General features: G+C 38.0%; 1 protein-coding gene across 1 annotated transcript in view; it reads left to right on the forward strand.

The window, feature by feature from the left end:
* STK3 (serine/threonine kinase 3) overlaps window positions 1–18,455 on the forward strand; it is a 287,702-nt gene that overhangs the window by 69,940 nt on the left and 199,307 nt on the right. Inside the window, exon 5 of the mRNA XM_020887266.2 lies at window positions 18,182–18,346. Within this exon, the coding sequence (XP_020742925.2) occupies window positions 18,182–18,346 (165 nt within the window). The remainder of the gene's footprint in view (window positions 1–18,181; window positions 18,347–18,455) is intronic.

Consider the following 18,455-nt stretch of genomic DNA (forward strand, 5'->3'; position numbering starts at 1 on the left):
GCAAAGTAAAAATAGACAATTCTGTGAAATTGAAGCTTTTTAAAGATAGATTATATATTTGATTAGAGGCTTTCAAAATGATCTTTACATAATTGTTAAGCTATGCCTTGACATATGGAAGAAATAGAGTCTACGTCTTAGATGTTTGTTGTGTGTTTGGAAATGTTCTAAGAAAATGCCTAAGGTTGGTGTCTCCCACTCTGACTCAGTTTTTCATTTGGCCACTTATTTTAATTCAACCTAGCACTGTGGATTTTAATTTTGGTTCTTCCTGAAACTAGTTTTATAATCTGGGTCTTCAGCTTCCTCATAATAATTAGCATTGGTACAGTGCTTTGCACTTTACTAGTACATTATTGATCTAGGCCTGGTGCTGTGTGTTACAGGTACAAATAGCTCTAATAAATGTTGCTGTTGCATTGTTTACAGACTGGTTGAGGTAATGCATGTGTAAAAAGCTAAATTTGATTCTGTAAAGAGTTGGAGTTCTTTAGAGAAAGTACAAGACAAGCACTTAGCCTAACATGGAAGTTCAGTGAAAGCTTCATAGGAGAGAGAACCCTTTAACATGATCTTGGAAGAGGAGGCATCTGTCATTAGAGTCAGGCTCCACAAGGGGAGGGTCTTGTCGTCTTTGTTCACTGTTCTGTCCCCGCTCCTTGGACAGCGCCTGATGTGTAGGATGCTGAGTAAATACTTGTTGTATGTGTAAATGAATGAATGAATGACTCAGAGAAGAGAGGGCAAAGGGCATCTTGGAAGAGGAAACTGATATTCTAGAATTATATTTTCATCTTTAAAAGTACAGTGTCATATTTCTTGATCACCTGAAGGAAAATGTTCCTGGCATCTGGTTTAAATGGATTTACTTTCCTCAAACTTAATTGCTCAAAATCATTGTCATATATTAGTTTGATGGATCTATGCTAGGATCGTGATTTTTTGTTTTCCCTTTTTTTCCCCCATGTTGGAAGAAGTAGCATATACCATCTTTATCATTTCACTAATGTTTTCTAGCTTCTTACTCATTTTATCTACTTCCTGGAGTTTATGTGATTCTTCTTTGAGAAAACATTCTTTGGATCTTCCTGATTTCTTGTTCTAATGTTGACTCATTGCTTTTTAGGTCTGCCATACAGCTGCAGTCCTGGAATTTCTTTTCACTGGACTCCTGGGTTAGTGTCACCATTTTCTTGTGTATTTCCTATTTCCTTGGCTTTTCACTCTTGTTCTGTGTTTTTCCTAAACTATCTTTTTCAGGATACAAAATTAAGAGATCAACTAGTTGAGTCCTTCTCTGTATGAAAATGCTTTTATTTTGCTTTCAAACTTGGTTGATAGTAACCTATGTAGAATTTTACCTCGAAACTAAGTTTCTCTCAGAGCTCTGATAGCTTTCCTGTATTATCTTCTAGCAGCCAGTGTTGCTAATGTTCTAGATAGCTAATGCCTGTCAGAGTCTTATTCATTTGTAGGTTTCCTCCCACCTCACAACTTTTTAGACTTTTTTCTTTATTGTGATGTTTCTGATGTTGACTAAGATCAAGATATTTTATGAGGATGTGCCTAAGTATGAGTCCTTTTTATTAGTTATGCTTAGCACTCAGTAGTTCCTTTCAGATAAAAACTTGTGTCTTTCTTTAGCTTTGGAAAAATTTCTTTGATAATTTCCCCTCTGTTTTATTCATTGGATGGTGAAATCTCCTGAATTTTATTCTTTTTATTTTTCCTCCCAGGTTTTCTGCCTCCTTTTGGCGGTTTTTTCTTTTCTTTTTTTCTACTTTATTTTCTGACTCTTCTAACTGAACTTTTTATTTCAGCAGTTATGTTTTAATTTACAAGAACTCTTTTGTTTTTGGTTATTTCTTTTTTGAAACATCTTGATGCTTGAGACATGGATGCATGATCTTTTCTAATCTCTCTAAGAAAAATAAGTTTTGAAAAAAGTTGTTTTGTGTTTCCTGCATCATCTCTATTTCTGCTGGGGTTATTGCTTCACTTGCTTGATCCTGGTCTTCCCCATGGGAGGATGACCGCCGGAAAGGCTGACTAGCTCTCATTGGAAACATTGGGACGATGCTTTTCGCCTGTCAGGTATAATGTTAAGATGAACTGGCTGGTATCTGGCTTTAGGAGGAAGTGCCTGCAGAGGTGGTTTGTTCAGTTTCTTTAGCCATTCCCCTCCCCTGCCTTTTCTGGGGCCTGGGGATGAATGCCAGGATGCATGTAATCTCTGTGTATAAAGTAGGCATGAGGAGCTCACTCTTGCTCTCTTTTCTTCTTTTCACTTCCTGGGGAAAAGCTAGCCTACCTTTTGCATTCCCCTTCTCACTCCTGCCCTCTCTACCCAGTGGTTCTAACCTGGAGCCCCTAGTGTTTACTTGGTGGTCACCCCTTCCTTGCCTTCTCTTGCCTGTGAACTCTTCATAGAAATGCTTCCAAATTTATTATACTCTCCTGTGCTGATTCTTTTATCAGTTTATTTATTAAATTTTTTTTCTATCAGTTTAATGGGAATTTAGGAGGAGGAAACACAGAGAACTAAACAAATTGCAAATTCAGGTTGGTTTTTGAAGCTGAATCAGTGGTATGTTCTCTTCCCCTTCCTACCCACGTCCCTGTAGATACTTTCATACCCTTAGGTGTTTAAATTAATACAGCTGCTTTGAGGAGTACAATTTGATGCAGTGTTGTAAACTTGAATACGAAAGCACCATGGGAAAACACCATCCAGTGTTTCTCCTCTTCCATCTGTACCCTAAGAGAAACCCTAACATGATCGGATGGTGAGAAATATTCCAGAATGTTGTCACAACAAAAAATTAGGAGCAGACTTAAATGTTGATGAGCACTAGACCCTGGACTGGAGAATTGCTGCTGTTCTTTCAGTCTCCGTAGTTTTGCCGCTCCTTGGTGAAGACAAACTGAGAGGAGCATTCTGGTTGAAACCTTTTAGAGTACCCGTACCCCGATGTGCAGGTGAAAACGACATGAAAATACCAAGTGAAGTTTGGGTCTTAAAACACAATAAATGTCCAGTTTGGTATAGGAGAGAAATTTTTTTAGTGTCTGCTTCTACCAGAATGAACTATATTTTTGTGATTGGGTGGGAGTTGGGGAGGGGGCATTGAAGGAACACAAAATAATGGAGTGGAAGTTCCAGACTGAAGGGAGCAGTTCCTAAGTTGTCTATATGTGTATTTTCTTGAAGACTTGTGGTGGACTTGTTATATAATGGTAGTGATTAGGAAAGTCAGGTTTATTTAGGCATCACTTGAGAAGTGTGAAGGACACATTGAGACCATTCTTTTTGGTAAATTCTTACTGTTAGTATTATGGCAGTGATTCTCAACTCCAGACATCTGATAGGTATTTTAAGAACCATTGCTGTAATACTGGTATGGCCAGGCATATTATATAGACTGTTGCATTTAATCCTCGTGTAAAGACTGAACAACTGTGTAAGCTAAGAACAGTTATTAACCCCATTTTTCCAGACAAGCAACTGAATCAGAGAATGGTAAAGTAGATTAGAGGGAAAGAAAGGGTTGAATTTATACCCGACTGCTGGAATCGAACTGTAAAAGTTAAGAGCATAGAGTGTAGAGCCTCACTGTCTTGAATTGTGGCTCTGCTACATACTGGTTGTGTGAACTTAGGTAAGTTTCTTAACTTTTCTTTGACTCATTTTTTTCATTTGCTAAATGGGATAAGAATACCACCCTACTTCATTGAGTTGTTTTGAAGATTATACGTTTGTAAAGTGCTAGAAATAGTCCCTGGTACATAAAAAGTCCTATATGTATTTGCATTGATATTGTCATCATTGTCCTGCCTTCTCACTTATATGGATGGAAGTATCTTTGCATTGTGAACATTAATCAGATAATGTGTTTGAGTACAATAATACAGAAGACTATGGAACCAAGTACAAAATCTCTTAGCATTCACCACTGGTACCTTGAATTATTTTCAAGAGAGGTACATAAGCTCCATGAGATAGAGCTTACATTTTTAGGTACAGTGAAAGTTTGTTTAATAGACTCAGACAGTGGCTATTCAGAACATGCTGAAATATTTTATTTTAGTGCCCTTAGAATTAACGCCTTATACATAATAGTTTTTTTGATATATGTTTGCATTTTAAAAATATGTATTCTGCCTTGATGTTCATTATGTACTGTTTCAAGCTGTTTTTTCCCTTAGTGAAGGCATACCAATTTCTTACTGATTTAAGGTTTAATACTTGGAGCTTCAAAATTTGGTATTGTTTCGTCATTAATAATAGACATCTTTTTGAGATGTGTGGATTTCTCTTCCATAAAGTTCTTTTTACGGTTTATGTTTGCCTGTGTGTTATTGGACTAATTCATGTTTGACTTTCCTAATCACTTTGTTGCATGTTCTCTCTTTGTGTAATAGATACTAGTTCATACGGGCTTTACAACTCCATATATATTGAGTGCTTTTCTGTTGTCTTCTGATCTCTTTTTCAGGAATCTTTTCATGTGGGAAAGGATTTTAAAATGTCTGCCCACTGACCATTTTCACAGTAGAGTATCAGTTCTCTTTCTCTTCAGATCAAGGGATTATAAGCAGCGAGTATATATGTATATTTACATATGGTGTAAGTAGTGAAAGCTTTCATTTTGAATCACTAGTTGTGGGACTTTGTGACAGATTATTAATTTTTTTTTTTTGCCAGACATCTGCAATCCAGATTTCATGAAAGAAAACCTCTCTGCCCTTTTGTATATAATAATGGCTAAAATATTCTAGTTATGTTTTCTAATGTACATACTTTGTATTGAGCAGATTTGTGTTTTTCTGTAAGAATCCCATAAATTTTTTATTGTTTAAAACCTTGGCTATTTTATACCCTCAACACTCCCATTTTTGGGTGGGATGGGATAGAGTGGTGAGGGGTGGAAGGGAGTTACTGAGTTGCTCTTGTTTGTTCCAGTGTTTTCCTCATGTTGAATACCTAACAGCCCCATTAAATGTATGTATTGTTTTCCCCAAGAAAGAAGGAGTAAGGGGGGGAGAATTTGTGATTGTAGAGCAGTTGGAATCTGAAGCTTCATGGATGTTCAGATAAAACCTTACACGTAAGCTTAAGAATTACTTTTGAAATTTAGGTATTCCAGAAATTGCTACTTAACCCCTCAGGTTTCTCTAAACCATTGATTTTTAGCAAGAGGCTTTGGTCACCATTGTGTATGATGTAACATGTATATCATAAAAAACTAATAATGCTGAAACATTCGAAGAGCTCTATAAAGTGAGATATCTAAATGCAGTGTCAATTTAATTTGGAGTAAACATTTATTGGCTGGGGCAGGTGGTACTCGGAAAAATGAAGGCAAAAAGGAGGGCTTCATGTTTCTTTTAAAAGACTTGTTTGTTCTACTTTTCCCACCCCCAGTTATTGTAGCCCTTTTGTTTGGTGGCAGAAAATAGAAATCAGCTTCAGAGATTTCATACTGTTAATATCTGGAGTAACCTATAGCAGTTCTAGAGTTGGTCAGTGGTTTGTGCTTTGTACAAACCTCTTTTCCAGGAACCTCCCCACTTTTTTGGTATCCACTTGAAATTTACTGCATCGGTTTCAGCTCTTGGTTATAAATTACAGAAAACTCACCTCAAACAGGCTTGAGCCAGGAAGGGAATTTATTTACTCACATAACTAAAAATCTTTGCAGGGCTGGTTTCATGCATGGCTTGATTCAGAGTGAAAGGAATTACTTAGACTTGTATCTTTGTTCTAATACCTCTGTATTGATTCTACTCTCAGACTCTTGCCTCATAGTGGCAAGACAGCTGCTTGGTTATGCCTTTCTAGTTGAAATTCAGGAGTCTTGTACCTCACTGGTCCTGAATGAGTCATGTGCCTTTCTCTATGGCCATTGGAATGTGATGCAGTAATTGGATTAGATCTAGGACATGTGTCTGACCTGCAGCAAGGATGGAACTGACTGCTAGAAGTGTGTGGTCTGAAGGTGGGGAAATAGCGATTCCCTCAAGGGAAATGAGGGTATGTTAGCAGGAGGAGCCTGGTAGGCTGGAGTCCACGGGGTTGCTAAGAGTTGGACATGACTGAGCGACTTGACTTTCACTTTTCACTTTCATGCATTGGAGAAGGAAATGGCAACCCACTCCAGTGTTCTTGCCTGGAGAATCCCACAGACCAGGGAGCCTGGTGGGCTGCCGTCTATGGGGTCGCACACAGTCGAACACGACTGAAGCGACTTAGCAGCAGCAGCAGCAGGAGAAGGGTGAATGAGTGTTAGAATGGCAAAAATAACAGGTATTTCTATGTATATATCAAACCTAAAATCAAAACTAAATGTACCAAGGATAAAACACACACACACACACACACACACACACACACACACGCTTCTAAAATAACTTCCAAAATGAATGTTAAGTGTTGCAGTGGTATCTGGCGATATTCAGGGGTAACACTGTGGGGTCCTCACAGTGGGGTACAGCAAGGGACAGCTGGGATCGTGTATCCAAGGAGCCTGCTTCTGCTGGGTCAGCAGTAAGTGTTTTCTCCAGGAATTCATCTAAGCCGCGGTTTCATTCAGATCATGGTGACCTAACCCTGGTTTTAGTTCCCATGTCCATGGCCCCTTCTCCTGACAAGGATTTTCTCACCCTAAACGGGTACTGCTATTGAGTTCTATGCTAGAATCTTAGAAGAGAGAATCCTTTTGTGTGGAAAGTAATTCTTGCTCCTTATTTGGTGTCTCCTGTAGAGTGAGATTGAGTTCTAAGTTATTTCACACATACTTCTTAAAAGTTCCAAGCCACAGCCTTAAAATGACCATGCACTGTAGGATCAGACCCGAGTTTTTCATAGCAGTCATGTGCCACATCTCAACTCTTACGAAATACATTGTGCACATCACGCTCCATGACATCTTTTCTAAGTCTTTTGATTGGATTATAAACGCTTTTCTTTATGATCTTTCCCCATTGCAATATAGTCCCTCCAGTAGTCTTGCTCTTCTACCTTAACTAAGTAAAGTAAACCTACAAAGGTATTTCCTTGGCTTCCCTAATTGGTGAGCTGCCCAGTCTTCACCTTAGTTGCTGTACTTCTTGGCATTTCTCCCAGTTCCATTTCCCTTTCATAAGTCAGGCCCACTTTCACGCACTTTATTTTTATATTGTATGTTCCTTTCCTGGCAGATTGCCTGTCACAGCCAGACCTGCCGTGAGCCCTCCCTCCCTGTCATAAGCCTGACCCCTTAGCACACTGTGACAGTGGTTATTTGGAATGATGTGGTTTAGTGGAAGGACCCTTGAATGTAGCATCAGAAGACCAGACATCAGTTCCTGGCTTGTTACATGTTAGCTCTGTGACCCCGGATACACCGTGTAACTAATTCCTTTTAACTTCAGATGCCTAATCCTAAAATGGACCTAATATCGTATTACTTGCCTTACCTACCTCAGTGTTTTCTTCTGAGGAACAAAGATGATGAGTGTCAGAGCATTTTGTAACCTGCCAAGTTCTACACAAATGTAAACTGTATTTTGTTACTATTAAGGCAGAAACTTAAAAAGATGGTATTTAGTTTTTAATGATTTATCACTGATTTAAGAATTTTATATTTGTTGAAATAGTGGATATCCTCTAGTATTAGAAGAACATAAAAAGATCATTGTGTCTTATCCGGTAAAATATTATTTAATTTTAGGAAATCAAGAAATGTAAGTTAGTTTTTCAGAAAATGGAAATTTAGCTCGTTAGGTAGCAAATCTAATTTTAACAGTTTTAGATGAAGCTCTTTTAAAATTGTATTGTATAATTCTTTATACCTTTAACCAAAATGTATAAATGCCTTCCATTTTAATAATATAAATAAAGGGGAAAAAAAGTAATAGGAGCACATTGTAAAAATTCCAAATAGTACAAAAGAGGAATTTAACATCTAGTCACTCATCCCTCAGTTTTACTTCCTGGAGGAGATGTCAGGTACCAGTTTCTTGGGGCTTCTTTCAGTGGTTTTCTAAGAATCAGCCATAGGTACATCCATGTCCCCTCCCTCCCGGACCTCCCTCCCGTCTCCCTCCCCACCCCACCCTTCAGCCTGTAGCAGAGCCCCTGTTTGAGTTCCCTGAGTCATACCCATTGGCTATCTATTTGACACATGGTGTTGTAAATTTCTATGTTACTCTCTCCATATATCTTCCCTTCTCCCCTCCTTTCCTCCTCCCATGTCCATAGGTCTATTCTCTATGTCTGTTTCTTCATTACTTCCCTGAAAATAAATTCACCAGTGCCATCTCTTCAGATTCCATATATATGTCAGTATACAGTATTTCTATTTCTCTTTCTGACTTGCTTCACTCTGTATAATGGGCTGTAGTTTTGTCCACCTTGTTAGAACAGATTCAAATGTATTCCTTTTTATGGCTGAGTAGTATTCAGTTGTAGACGTGTACCACAGCTTCTTTATCCATCCATCTGTTGTTGGACGTCTAGGCTGCTTCCATGTTCTAGCTGTTGTAAATAGTGCTGCAGTTAACATTCGGGTACACGTGTCTTTTTCAGTATTGGTTTCCTCAGGGTACATGCTTAGGAGTGGGATTGCTGGGTCATATGATGGTTTTATTCCTAGCTTTTTAAGGAGTCTCCATACCGTCTTCCATAGTGGCTGTATCAGTTTACATTCCCACCAGCAATGCAAGAGTGTTCCCTTTTCTCCACACTGTCTCCAGTATTTATTGTTTGTAGACTTTTTGATGATGGCCATTCTGACTGGTATGAGGTGGTATTGCATTGTAGTTTTTTGATTTGCATTTCTCTAATAATGAGCAATGTTGAGCATCTTTTCATGTGCTTGCTAGTCATCTGTATGTCTTCTTTGAGAAATGTCTCTTCAGGTCCCTTTCCCACTTTTTGATTGAGTTGTTTGCTTTTCTGGTATTGAGTTGTATAAGCTGCTTGTATATTTTGGAAATTAATTCTTTATCACTTGTTTCCTTTGCTATCACTTTCTCCCATTCTGAGGGTTGGCTTTTCACCTTGTTTCTTGTTTCCTTTGCTGTGCAAAAGCTTTTAAGTTTAATTAGGTCCCACTTTTTTTTTTTTGTTTTTATTTCCATTACTCTAGAAGGTGGGTCATAGAGGATCTTGCTTTTATTTGTGTCATTGAGTGTTCTGCCTAAGTTAGCCTCTAAGAGTTTAATATTTTTGGCCTTACATTTAGGTCTTTAATCATATTTTGTTTTAAACAAGAGATTCACACTGCATGTGTGGTGTTCTATACTTTGCTTTCTTTCTTTCTTTTTTTTTTTTTTAGTCTTCTTTTTCTTTTATTTTTTCCTTGGCGAGCCAGCCAGGAGATGAATTTTTTATTTCCAACTTTTGATGTATCTCAGAGATATTCCCATATCAGTATATAGGTCTGTGTGTATGTAACAGAATGTGTTTTTTTCAGTACTTTGGGTAAAATGAGCTCCAACTTACGTTGTAATCAAAGTTGAAGGAAACTTTTGTAGGTATGTATTGGCTGCAGTCCATGGGGTTGCAGAGTCAGACAGGACTGAGCAACTGAACCGAACTGACTGGTGCACCTGTGTTGTTCCGCCATTGGTTACATCCTGAGAAATGAAATTACTGAGTTGGAGGGCGTGTTCATGTGACAACTCCTTTTCTCCTTCTTCTTTTTTTTTTTTTTTTTGAGGGGGGCAATTTCAGTTTGAATTATGAAAGGATTTTGGATTTTGCTTTCGGTGGCTTCCTGCTTAACTGTGTGCTTTGGCATCTCTTCATCTTAAAATTAGAAATTTTGACTAAAACAATGCACTGGGATAGTTAGGCAGTTTGGGGTGGACTAGGCACACACTGCTGTAATTAAAATAGATAACCGACGAGGAGCTGCTGTGTAGCACAGAGGGCTCTGATGAGTGTCATGTGGCAGCCTGGATCGGGGGGGAAGTTTGAGGGGAGAGGTGGTTACATGTGTATGCGTGACTGAATCCCTTTGCTGTCCACCTGGAACTGTCACAGCCTTGTTAATCGGCTATACTCCAATATGAAATAAGAAGTTAAAAAAATCCATTGGGATTTTAAGCAAGTTTATTTATCTATTAGCTAGTACTGCAAATCTGCTGCTCCTACTGTAAATGGTTTTATTATTAAATTCTCCACAGTAGCTTTTCTGCTTCTAGTCTTTAGAGGAAGGCTGCTGTCACAGTTTCCTTCTTAAAAGTTCAGGTATGATCGTACCGTCCTTTCATTTAAAAGTATGTAGGCACATAAAGCAGAGTTAACCTTAACTTATCTTTGCCATTTTGTGCTGTTTTCCCATGCACACTGCATTCGGACACAAAGAACTGGTACTAGACTTATTCATTTTTTGTGCCCGTTTCCTTTATACATATCTAGTATTTCTTTTCCTCTTTGGTCTCCTGACAAACTTTGTACATTCTTCAAGAGGCAACTCAAAAGTCTCCTCCTCTGTGAAGACTTCCTTGAATAGGGAGAGTGCTGTGGTGAGACTGTCAAGGCTACAGGAACTGTATCGTTCAAGGCCTTGAGGGTTAAAGTGTATGATTTGAATTTTACTTTAAGAGTACTGGTTCTGATGCAGTAATGGTTCTTATAATCACCTTAGATACTGCTGTCCTGGAGTGCTCCTATATCTAATCTTATCGTACCTGGCATTGCTTAATACCATAATTATTTGTTCCTGTTCCCTTCCTTTCCCAGTAAATTATGAGCACCATGAAGGCAAGGGCAGAATAACAGATTCTCAGTAAATTTTTGTTGGTGCTTACCATCTGTTGTTGTGTGTGGGTATTAAATGAAATGATACCTGTAATGTGGCAGGTATGGTAAATACTCAGTAAGTGTAAGTTGTTGGTGTTGCCATTATCATCACTGGACAGATAAATCCTCACTTGGGAATAAAGGGTCCTTTTTGGAAAGAAATTAGATTTGATCCAGGCCTTAAAAGACTATGTAGGGTGGGTTTTGCTCAGATAGTTTTCAAAACTTTATGAAAATTCAAGGTGCAAGTTAAAACTTGAAATTTGGTAATACAATATATATAGTTATCTGTCTGTGACACATGAAAGGGGATCTATGTCTCATTTTTAGGTTTATTTCCTTAATAGTAAGTAATATATATAGAATTATTATTACTGTTTTATTTTTCAAAAAATTCCAAGGTACTCCTGATATGCATCTGGGTTTAAAAAGTGACTACAGGTCTCTTTATAAATGGTAGTTTTGGTGATATACATTCTGTTATTATTCTGTTGATTAGTCATGATGCAGTGGTATTAAGTGAGTAATAGTTACATAATCACAATAGTAAAAGATGTTTACCAATTTTCACAGTCAATAGCCAGACCAAAAAAAAAAAAAAAGATAATTACAGTTGTAAGCCATAATGGGAACATGGTTAGCCTAATAATATAAAATAATTACATAGAATCTGGGGAGTCAAGCAGTGATTTGGTAAGTGAAAGTGTATACATACAGAAGTTTTATCTACTCATCCAGGCTATGTCTTTTGGTTGGTGCATTTAATCCATTTACATTTAAGGTAATTATCAATATGTATAATCCTGTTACCGTTTAATTGTTTTGGGTTTATTTTCTGTAGGTCTTTTCCTTCTTTTGTGTTTCCTGCCTAGAGAAGTTCCTTTAACATTTGTTGTAAAGCTGATTTTTGCTGTAAAGCTGAATTCTTTTAACTTCTGCTTGTCTGGAAAGCTTTTGATTTCTCCACCAAATCTGAATGAGAGTCTTGCTGGGTAGAGTATTCTTGGTAGGTTCTTCCCCTTCATCACTTTAAATATATCGTGACATTCCCTTCTGGCATGTAGATTTTCTGTTGAGAAATCAGCTGATAGCCTGATGGGAGTTCAACTTGTATGTTATTTGTCATTTTTCCCATGTTGCTTTTAGTATTTTATCTTTGTTTTTAGTATTTGTCAGTTTGATTACTGAGTGTCTCAGTGTGTTCCTCCTTGGGTTTATCCCGTCTGGGACTCTCTGTGCTTCCTGGAATTGGTTGACTATTTCCTTTTGCATATTAGGGAAATTTTCAGAAAATTTTCAGGGAAATTAGGATAATTTGAAATTAGCTCTTCAAATATTTTCTCACGTTCTTTCTCTCTTCTCCTTCTGGGATCCCTATTATGCAAATGTTGGTGCGTTTAATGTTGTCCCCAAGGTTTGTTAGGCTGTCTTCATTCCTTTTCATTCTTTTTTCTATATTCGGTTCTGTGGCAGTGATTTCCACCATTCTTTCCTCCAGGTCATTTATCTGTTCTTCTGCCTCAGTCATTCTGCTATTGATTCCTTCTGGTGTATTATTCATCTCTGTTTGTTTGTTCTTTAGTTCTTCTAGGTCTTTGGTAAACGTTTCTTGCATCTTCTCCATTCTGAGATCCTGGATCATCTTCACTGTCATTATTCTGAATTCTTTTTCTGGAAGGTTGCTTAGCCCCACTTCATTTAGCTGTTTTTCTGGGGTTTTATCTTGTCCCTTCATCTGGGACATAACTTTCTGCTTTTTCATGCTGATTAACTTTCTGTAATGTGGTTTTGTTGTAGCCGCTGTGGGACTGTGGTTCTTCTTGCTTCTTCTGTCTGCCTTCTGATGGAGGAGGCTAAGTGGCTTGTGTAAGCTTCCTGATGGGAGGGACTGGTGGTGGGAAAAACTGGGAATTGCTTTGGTGGCCAGGGCCTTTGCTCAGTAAAGCTTTAATCCAATTATCTGCTGACGGGTGGGGTTGTGCTCCCTCCTTTGTAGTTGTTTGGCCTGAGGGGACCCCGCCCTGGGCTCTCTGGGCTCTACGGTAGAGTTAATGGTGACCTCCAGGAGGGTTTATGCCTAGGGGGACCTTCCTGGACTTCTGCTGCCACTGCCCCTGTCCCTGGGGTGAGCCCCTGCCGACCCACGCCTCCACAGGCGACCCTCCAGCACTAGCAGGTAGTTTGGTTCAGTCTTCTGTGGGCTCACTGCTCCTTTCTTCTGCGTCTTGGTGTGCCTAAGAGTGAGTTTGTGCCCTCCAAGACTGGAGTCTCTGTTTCCCGCAGTCCTGTGAAAGTTCTTATAACTAAATCCTGCTGGCCTTCAAGTTGAGATTCCCTGGGGATTCCCAGTCCCTTCTTCGGATCCCCAGGTGGGGAACTTTGACGTGGGGTTCAGAACCTTCACAATAGTGGGAGAACTTCTTTGGTATTATTGTTCTCCAGTTTGTGGGTCACTCACCTGGCAGGTATGGGATTTGATTTCATTGTGATTGTACCCCTCCTACCGTCTCACTGGCTTCTTGTCTTTGGACATGGGGTTTCTTTTCTTGGTGGGTTCCAGTGTCCTCCTGTCTATGGTTGTTCAACAGCTAGTGGTGATTTTGATGTTCTCGCTGGAGGAGATGAGCGCCTGTCTTTCTACTCCGCCATCTTAAACCAGAAGCCCCAACATATTATTTTATATGCACAGATAATTATAAGAATTTAGCTAAGAGTGTCAGTTTCATTCTTAGAAAAATAAAATTCTTAATTTTGTATGAATTTTCAAAACCTCCCTTGAATTTGTTTTTGCTAGTGTAAAAACATTAAGGCACTATGAGTATTTTAAAACAGCTTGTGCATGTGCCCTTGAGACACGTTGGTGGGTGCATTTTTATCAAAACCATATACATGGTGACATATTAAATGTATCATATTATTATACTAATCATAGGACTCTAGAAACAAAAGTAACCAGGGGACTTAGAGCCTATCAAAACCATCTTTTTGTTTTTGTACAATGGGATTCTTTTTAAACTTGCCAGTGAATTCATACCAGTATTGAAACCAGATGTAGACTTCCGTCTTTTAATGTATTAGCTCAGCTATAAAGTCTTATTTCCAGCTCTGATTACCGAGTGTTTCATTCATGGTTTATTATCTCTTTCCTGCCCTCCTTTTTCTTTTTTTTTTTAAACTAGAGTCTAAATATGATTCAAATGATTTTAAGATGACATTGCTCCATTTGTGTAGTGACAGAAATAAAATTAAATCTGTACTGAATTGATGATAACCTAATTAAATCCACAAATGAAGTACTCTCAATAAAATTTTCCATTGGAAAGGATTCTTGACAGATATACTAAAAGAAGTGTTAGTTGTGGTTTGAGTGTTTTCCATCTTAGAACTTAAATCCTACTTTACTTTTTGTATAAAAGCAGATCTTCTCTCTTTTGTTTTTTTCTTTTCTTTCTATATATTTTCAATATAAAGCTTAGGATTTTGAAATTTATCTGAACTGATGAAAAGTCTTATTTATAGAAATAAAAAATATATTACTTAAAATTTTTGGTTTTTCTCTGTTGCCAAATAGAAACCTAGTCACCTTTGGTAGCTGATATTGTTTGTAAGTGAAATTTACGTTTAAAGATTGTTTAAAAACAAAACTCTGTTTAGGAAAATGACTGTCAATGAACTCCCTTACCCCTTCCCTCTAAATAGTATGTGTCCAAAGGATGTGAAATAAACATCTAGATCAAGGCCTACATCTGGGAAGGCCTAGTCTCCTTTCTTTCCTATTTTCCATTAATGACCCAAAATATATGTCGAGTGGTTTAAATGTTGAAATAGATATTATTCTTTTCCAAAGTGTATTTGCTACCCTTGATATTTAAAAGAGACCAGATAAACATTTATCCTTCTAAATTTGTCAAGATTTACCTGAAATTTTTGTACTTAAGGCTGAAATTTGGCTGCCTTTACTCTTTGTTGAATACATACTTTGAATCTCATCTTTGGAACAAGCCTTGCTACTCTGTGCTTATATTGAGGCTAATTCATGCATTCATGTTTGTGTGAAACTCATATAAAAGACTCTACAACTGTAAATTAATAAAAAAAATTTAAGTCAACATTATGTCTCTGTGTTCTAGAAAATGTTTACTTGTTAATTGTTAAAATGATTTTATTGAGGGATAGAAACCTTTCATTTTATAATTGAAGTTAAAAGTCTCAAAGTGCAGATACCACATTTGAGCCTTAATATTCAAAGGGATTGTTAGAATAATACTGTGCACAAATAATTTTAATTTAAGACATATCCATGTACTATTAGAATGATTGGCTCTTGCATCTTTTTTGTTTTTTTTTAGAGGGAAGATATGAAATGAACCTCTAAAGTAGAGGGAGGGCTTTATTACGGAATAGAGAAAAGCATAATGGGAAAGAGACTTCAGATACTTCACGTTTGCTTCAGATCTGTCCTCTTCACCTTTATTAATTCAGGGCCAGATACTGGCTGTGGCCTTAGGTATTCTTGTAAACTTCATAAAAACTAGTACTGTCAGCTTCTTCACCTACTGTATACCCAGCCCCTTTAGCAGGACTTATACAAGAGAGCCAGTGAAGTAGATACTTGTTGAAAGAACAGTTGCCCAAATTAGTGAAAAATAAAAATGGATGCCCAAATTAGTCTTCTGTTAAGACAATGAAGATCTTATAATGTAATGTTATAGAATCATAGAGTTGGAATGAACCTTGAAAGTCTTTTGGCAAAACCAGACAGTTCATGAATCAGCTTACTGTCTCTGGCAAGTCTTCTTTTCGTCTTTCTGTGGATTTGTCCAGTGGCAAACGCACTGAAATCAGATTCATCCTGAGGCCTAAGTAAAGTAGGTCCATTTAATTTTGAACTTTCTCTAGTGTGGCTCTGAAATACAGGGTATAGGAGCAGAGACAACAAACCAAGAAGTTAATGAAGGATTAGTTGAATTATTGGTTGGAAATAGTGGAATGCTAGGAGGATAAAGATCGAAGTCTAGGTAACTGAAAAGGTCAGCATTGAAGTGACTAAACATGACACCATTTTTTGGACTGGTACTGCTTTTGTAACACCCTGAGCTCTGTAATCTTTATAGTAGGGATGTGGAATCCGGGGAGGGGAGAGAACCCAGGCCACCACTTTGCATACCTCTGCAGTGGTGTGGTGGCCCTCTACGCACCCCTGCCTCTTACTCACACATCAGGGCTGCAGACCACTAATTTAAAAGGACTGGGACCAGCAGATGTGAATTTCTCTTCTCCTTTAGAACTACAAGTCCATACCCATTCATTCATTCTTGATGGATTGCTAACTGTATGCCAGGTGTGGTTCCACCAGTGTATGCACTGATGCTGACACATCAGCGACCCAGACAAAGGTCTCTGCTCTTCTGGACTCTTAGTGCAGTACTGTTCAGTAGAAACATAGCATGGGCTACATGTGTAATTCTGAACTTTCTAGCACGCACATTCAAAAAGAAAAAGGAGCAGGTGAGATTAATTTTAATGTATTAAATATAGGCGGGGCCACCCTGGTGGCTCAGACAGAAAAGAATCAGCCTGCAATACAGGAGATGAAGGTTCAGTCCTCGGGTTGGGAAGATACCCTGCAGAAGGGATTGGCTGCCCACTCCTGTATTCTTGTCTGGAGAATTCCATGGACAGAGGAGCCTGGCATGTTACAGTCCATGGAGTCACAAAGAGTTGGACCTGACTAAGTGACAAACTTTTTTTTCACTGATACTAATTTTATATTATATTAATAACATTAACACATTTTAAATATAATATAATTAGTATATAAATGTCATTTAACTGTGTAAGCAGTATGTAAGTTATTGATGAGATACCTTACATTTCCTTTTGGTACTAGGCCTTGAACTTTGGTATATTTTATATGTATAGCATCTCAGTTGAGTTAGCTATGTTTCAAATGCTGGGGAGCTACTGTGTTGAATAGTGCAGCTTCAGAATATAGTGCTTGCTCTCTGTGGACTATGAAGTCAGTCCATCTGGTCTGAGGTAGAGAATCAGTTCCTGAAAGTATTAGAATTTTCAAATAATCCAGACTCCTTATCCATGGCCTGCAAAGCTTTACATGGTCTGTGCAGTAATTTTATGACAGTATATAATGGTATTTTATGCAAATGTAAACCACCTGGCAATTTGCTTAGAAATTTTGACACAATAAAGGTTTTTTTTAAATTGAGGTAAAATTCATATAAGATTTACTGTTTTAATGTGAAAAATTCCTTGTCATTAGTGCATTTACAATGTTCTGTAATTACTACCCCTCTTGTCCCTGGCAGTCACCAGTCTGCTTTCTTTTTCTGTGGATTTACCTATTCTTAGTATTTCATGTAAGTGGAATCATACGATATGTGCTTTTTGTTGTGTCCGACTTCTTTCACTTAGCACAATGTTTTTGGGGTCCATCCACATTGCAGCACATGTCCACACTTTATTCCTTTTCATGACCAAATAATATTCCATTGTTTGCATATACCATAATTTGTCTATCCATTCCTCTGTGATAGACATTTGGGTTGTTTTAGCCTTTTGGCCATTGTGAATAGTACTACTGTGAGCACTCACGTACATGTTTGTTTGAGTACCCATATTTTACTTCTGTCAAATGGTGATAATCTGCTGTATAGGGTTATTACAAAGATAAATGAGACAATGCACGCGAAACTGTTAGCACAATTCCTGGTACAGATAGCACTGGCTCTGGTGCTGTCAGTACTAAAAGTCTTTATGTTCGCACCTCCCTCCTCGTTTTTCCTTCCCCAATGGCCTGTTTTTGTGTTTCCGTTTTCTTAGTCTTTCTCTGACACGTTCATTTCTGAGTTCTCATTATTAGAGTTAGAAATCTAGGACCCGGGTAGATTAAGAATGACCTCACTGGAAGGAGGAGGAGTGGTATTGGCGTAAATGCTTCACGCAGGAGGCTCTTGGCAGTCCACACTTCCTCATTTCCTCTCCTTTGTGTGACACTGTTGGTTTTTACTTTCGTCAGTAGTTGGAGGGGCCACAGGGAGGGGTGTCTCTGGATTTACTTTTTCAGGATAGATAGCTGTCATATTGCCACCTCAGTGTTAGATGGCGTAGGGAAGAGTGATTTCTTAGGGTCATGGTGATTCTTGGGATATGTTAACGTGCTTTAGAAATGACATGGATAATTTTAAAGAAAGGAGAAATTGAATGATGACATTTTCTTTCATCAGAAGAAGAGGTTCTCGGTACTTTACCTTTTAGCCTTTTCCTAAAAGTTTAATGATCTTCAGAAAGAAGTGCTTGTTAACAATGCTCTCTTGTAAGAGTTTAGTTCTATCTGCATTTCAGTTGAGTTTTTAAAATATTTCTTTCCAGTTAACAGAAGATGAGATTGCAACCATTCTCAAATCTACTTTGAAAGGACTAGAATACTTACACTTTATGAGAAAAATACACAGAGATATAAAAGCTGGCAATATTCTCCTCAATACAGAAGGACATGCAAAATTGGCAGATTTTGGAGTTGCTGGTCAGTTAACGGTAAGTGTAATACTTTTGGAAGCTCTGTTGGTTTGTATTGTCCGGGTTCGAGTGTGATTAAACATTGATAATATCTTTTGAGGATTATGAAAAGAAATGCATAAATTCA

Source organism: Odocoileus virginianus, chromosome 15 (assembly GCF_023699985.2).
Source record: "Odocoileus virginianus isolate 20LAN1187 ecotype Illinois chromosome 15, Ovbor_1.2, whole genome shotgun sequence".
Classification (NCBI taxonomy): Eukaryota; Metazoa; Chordata; class Mammalia; order Artiodactyla; family Cervidae; genus Odocoileus; species Odocoileus virginianus.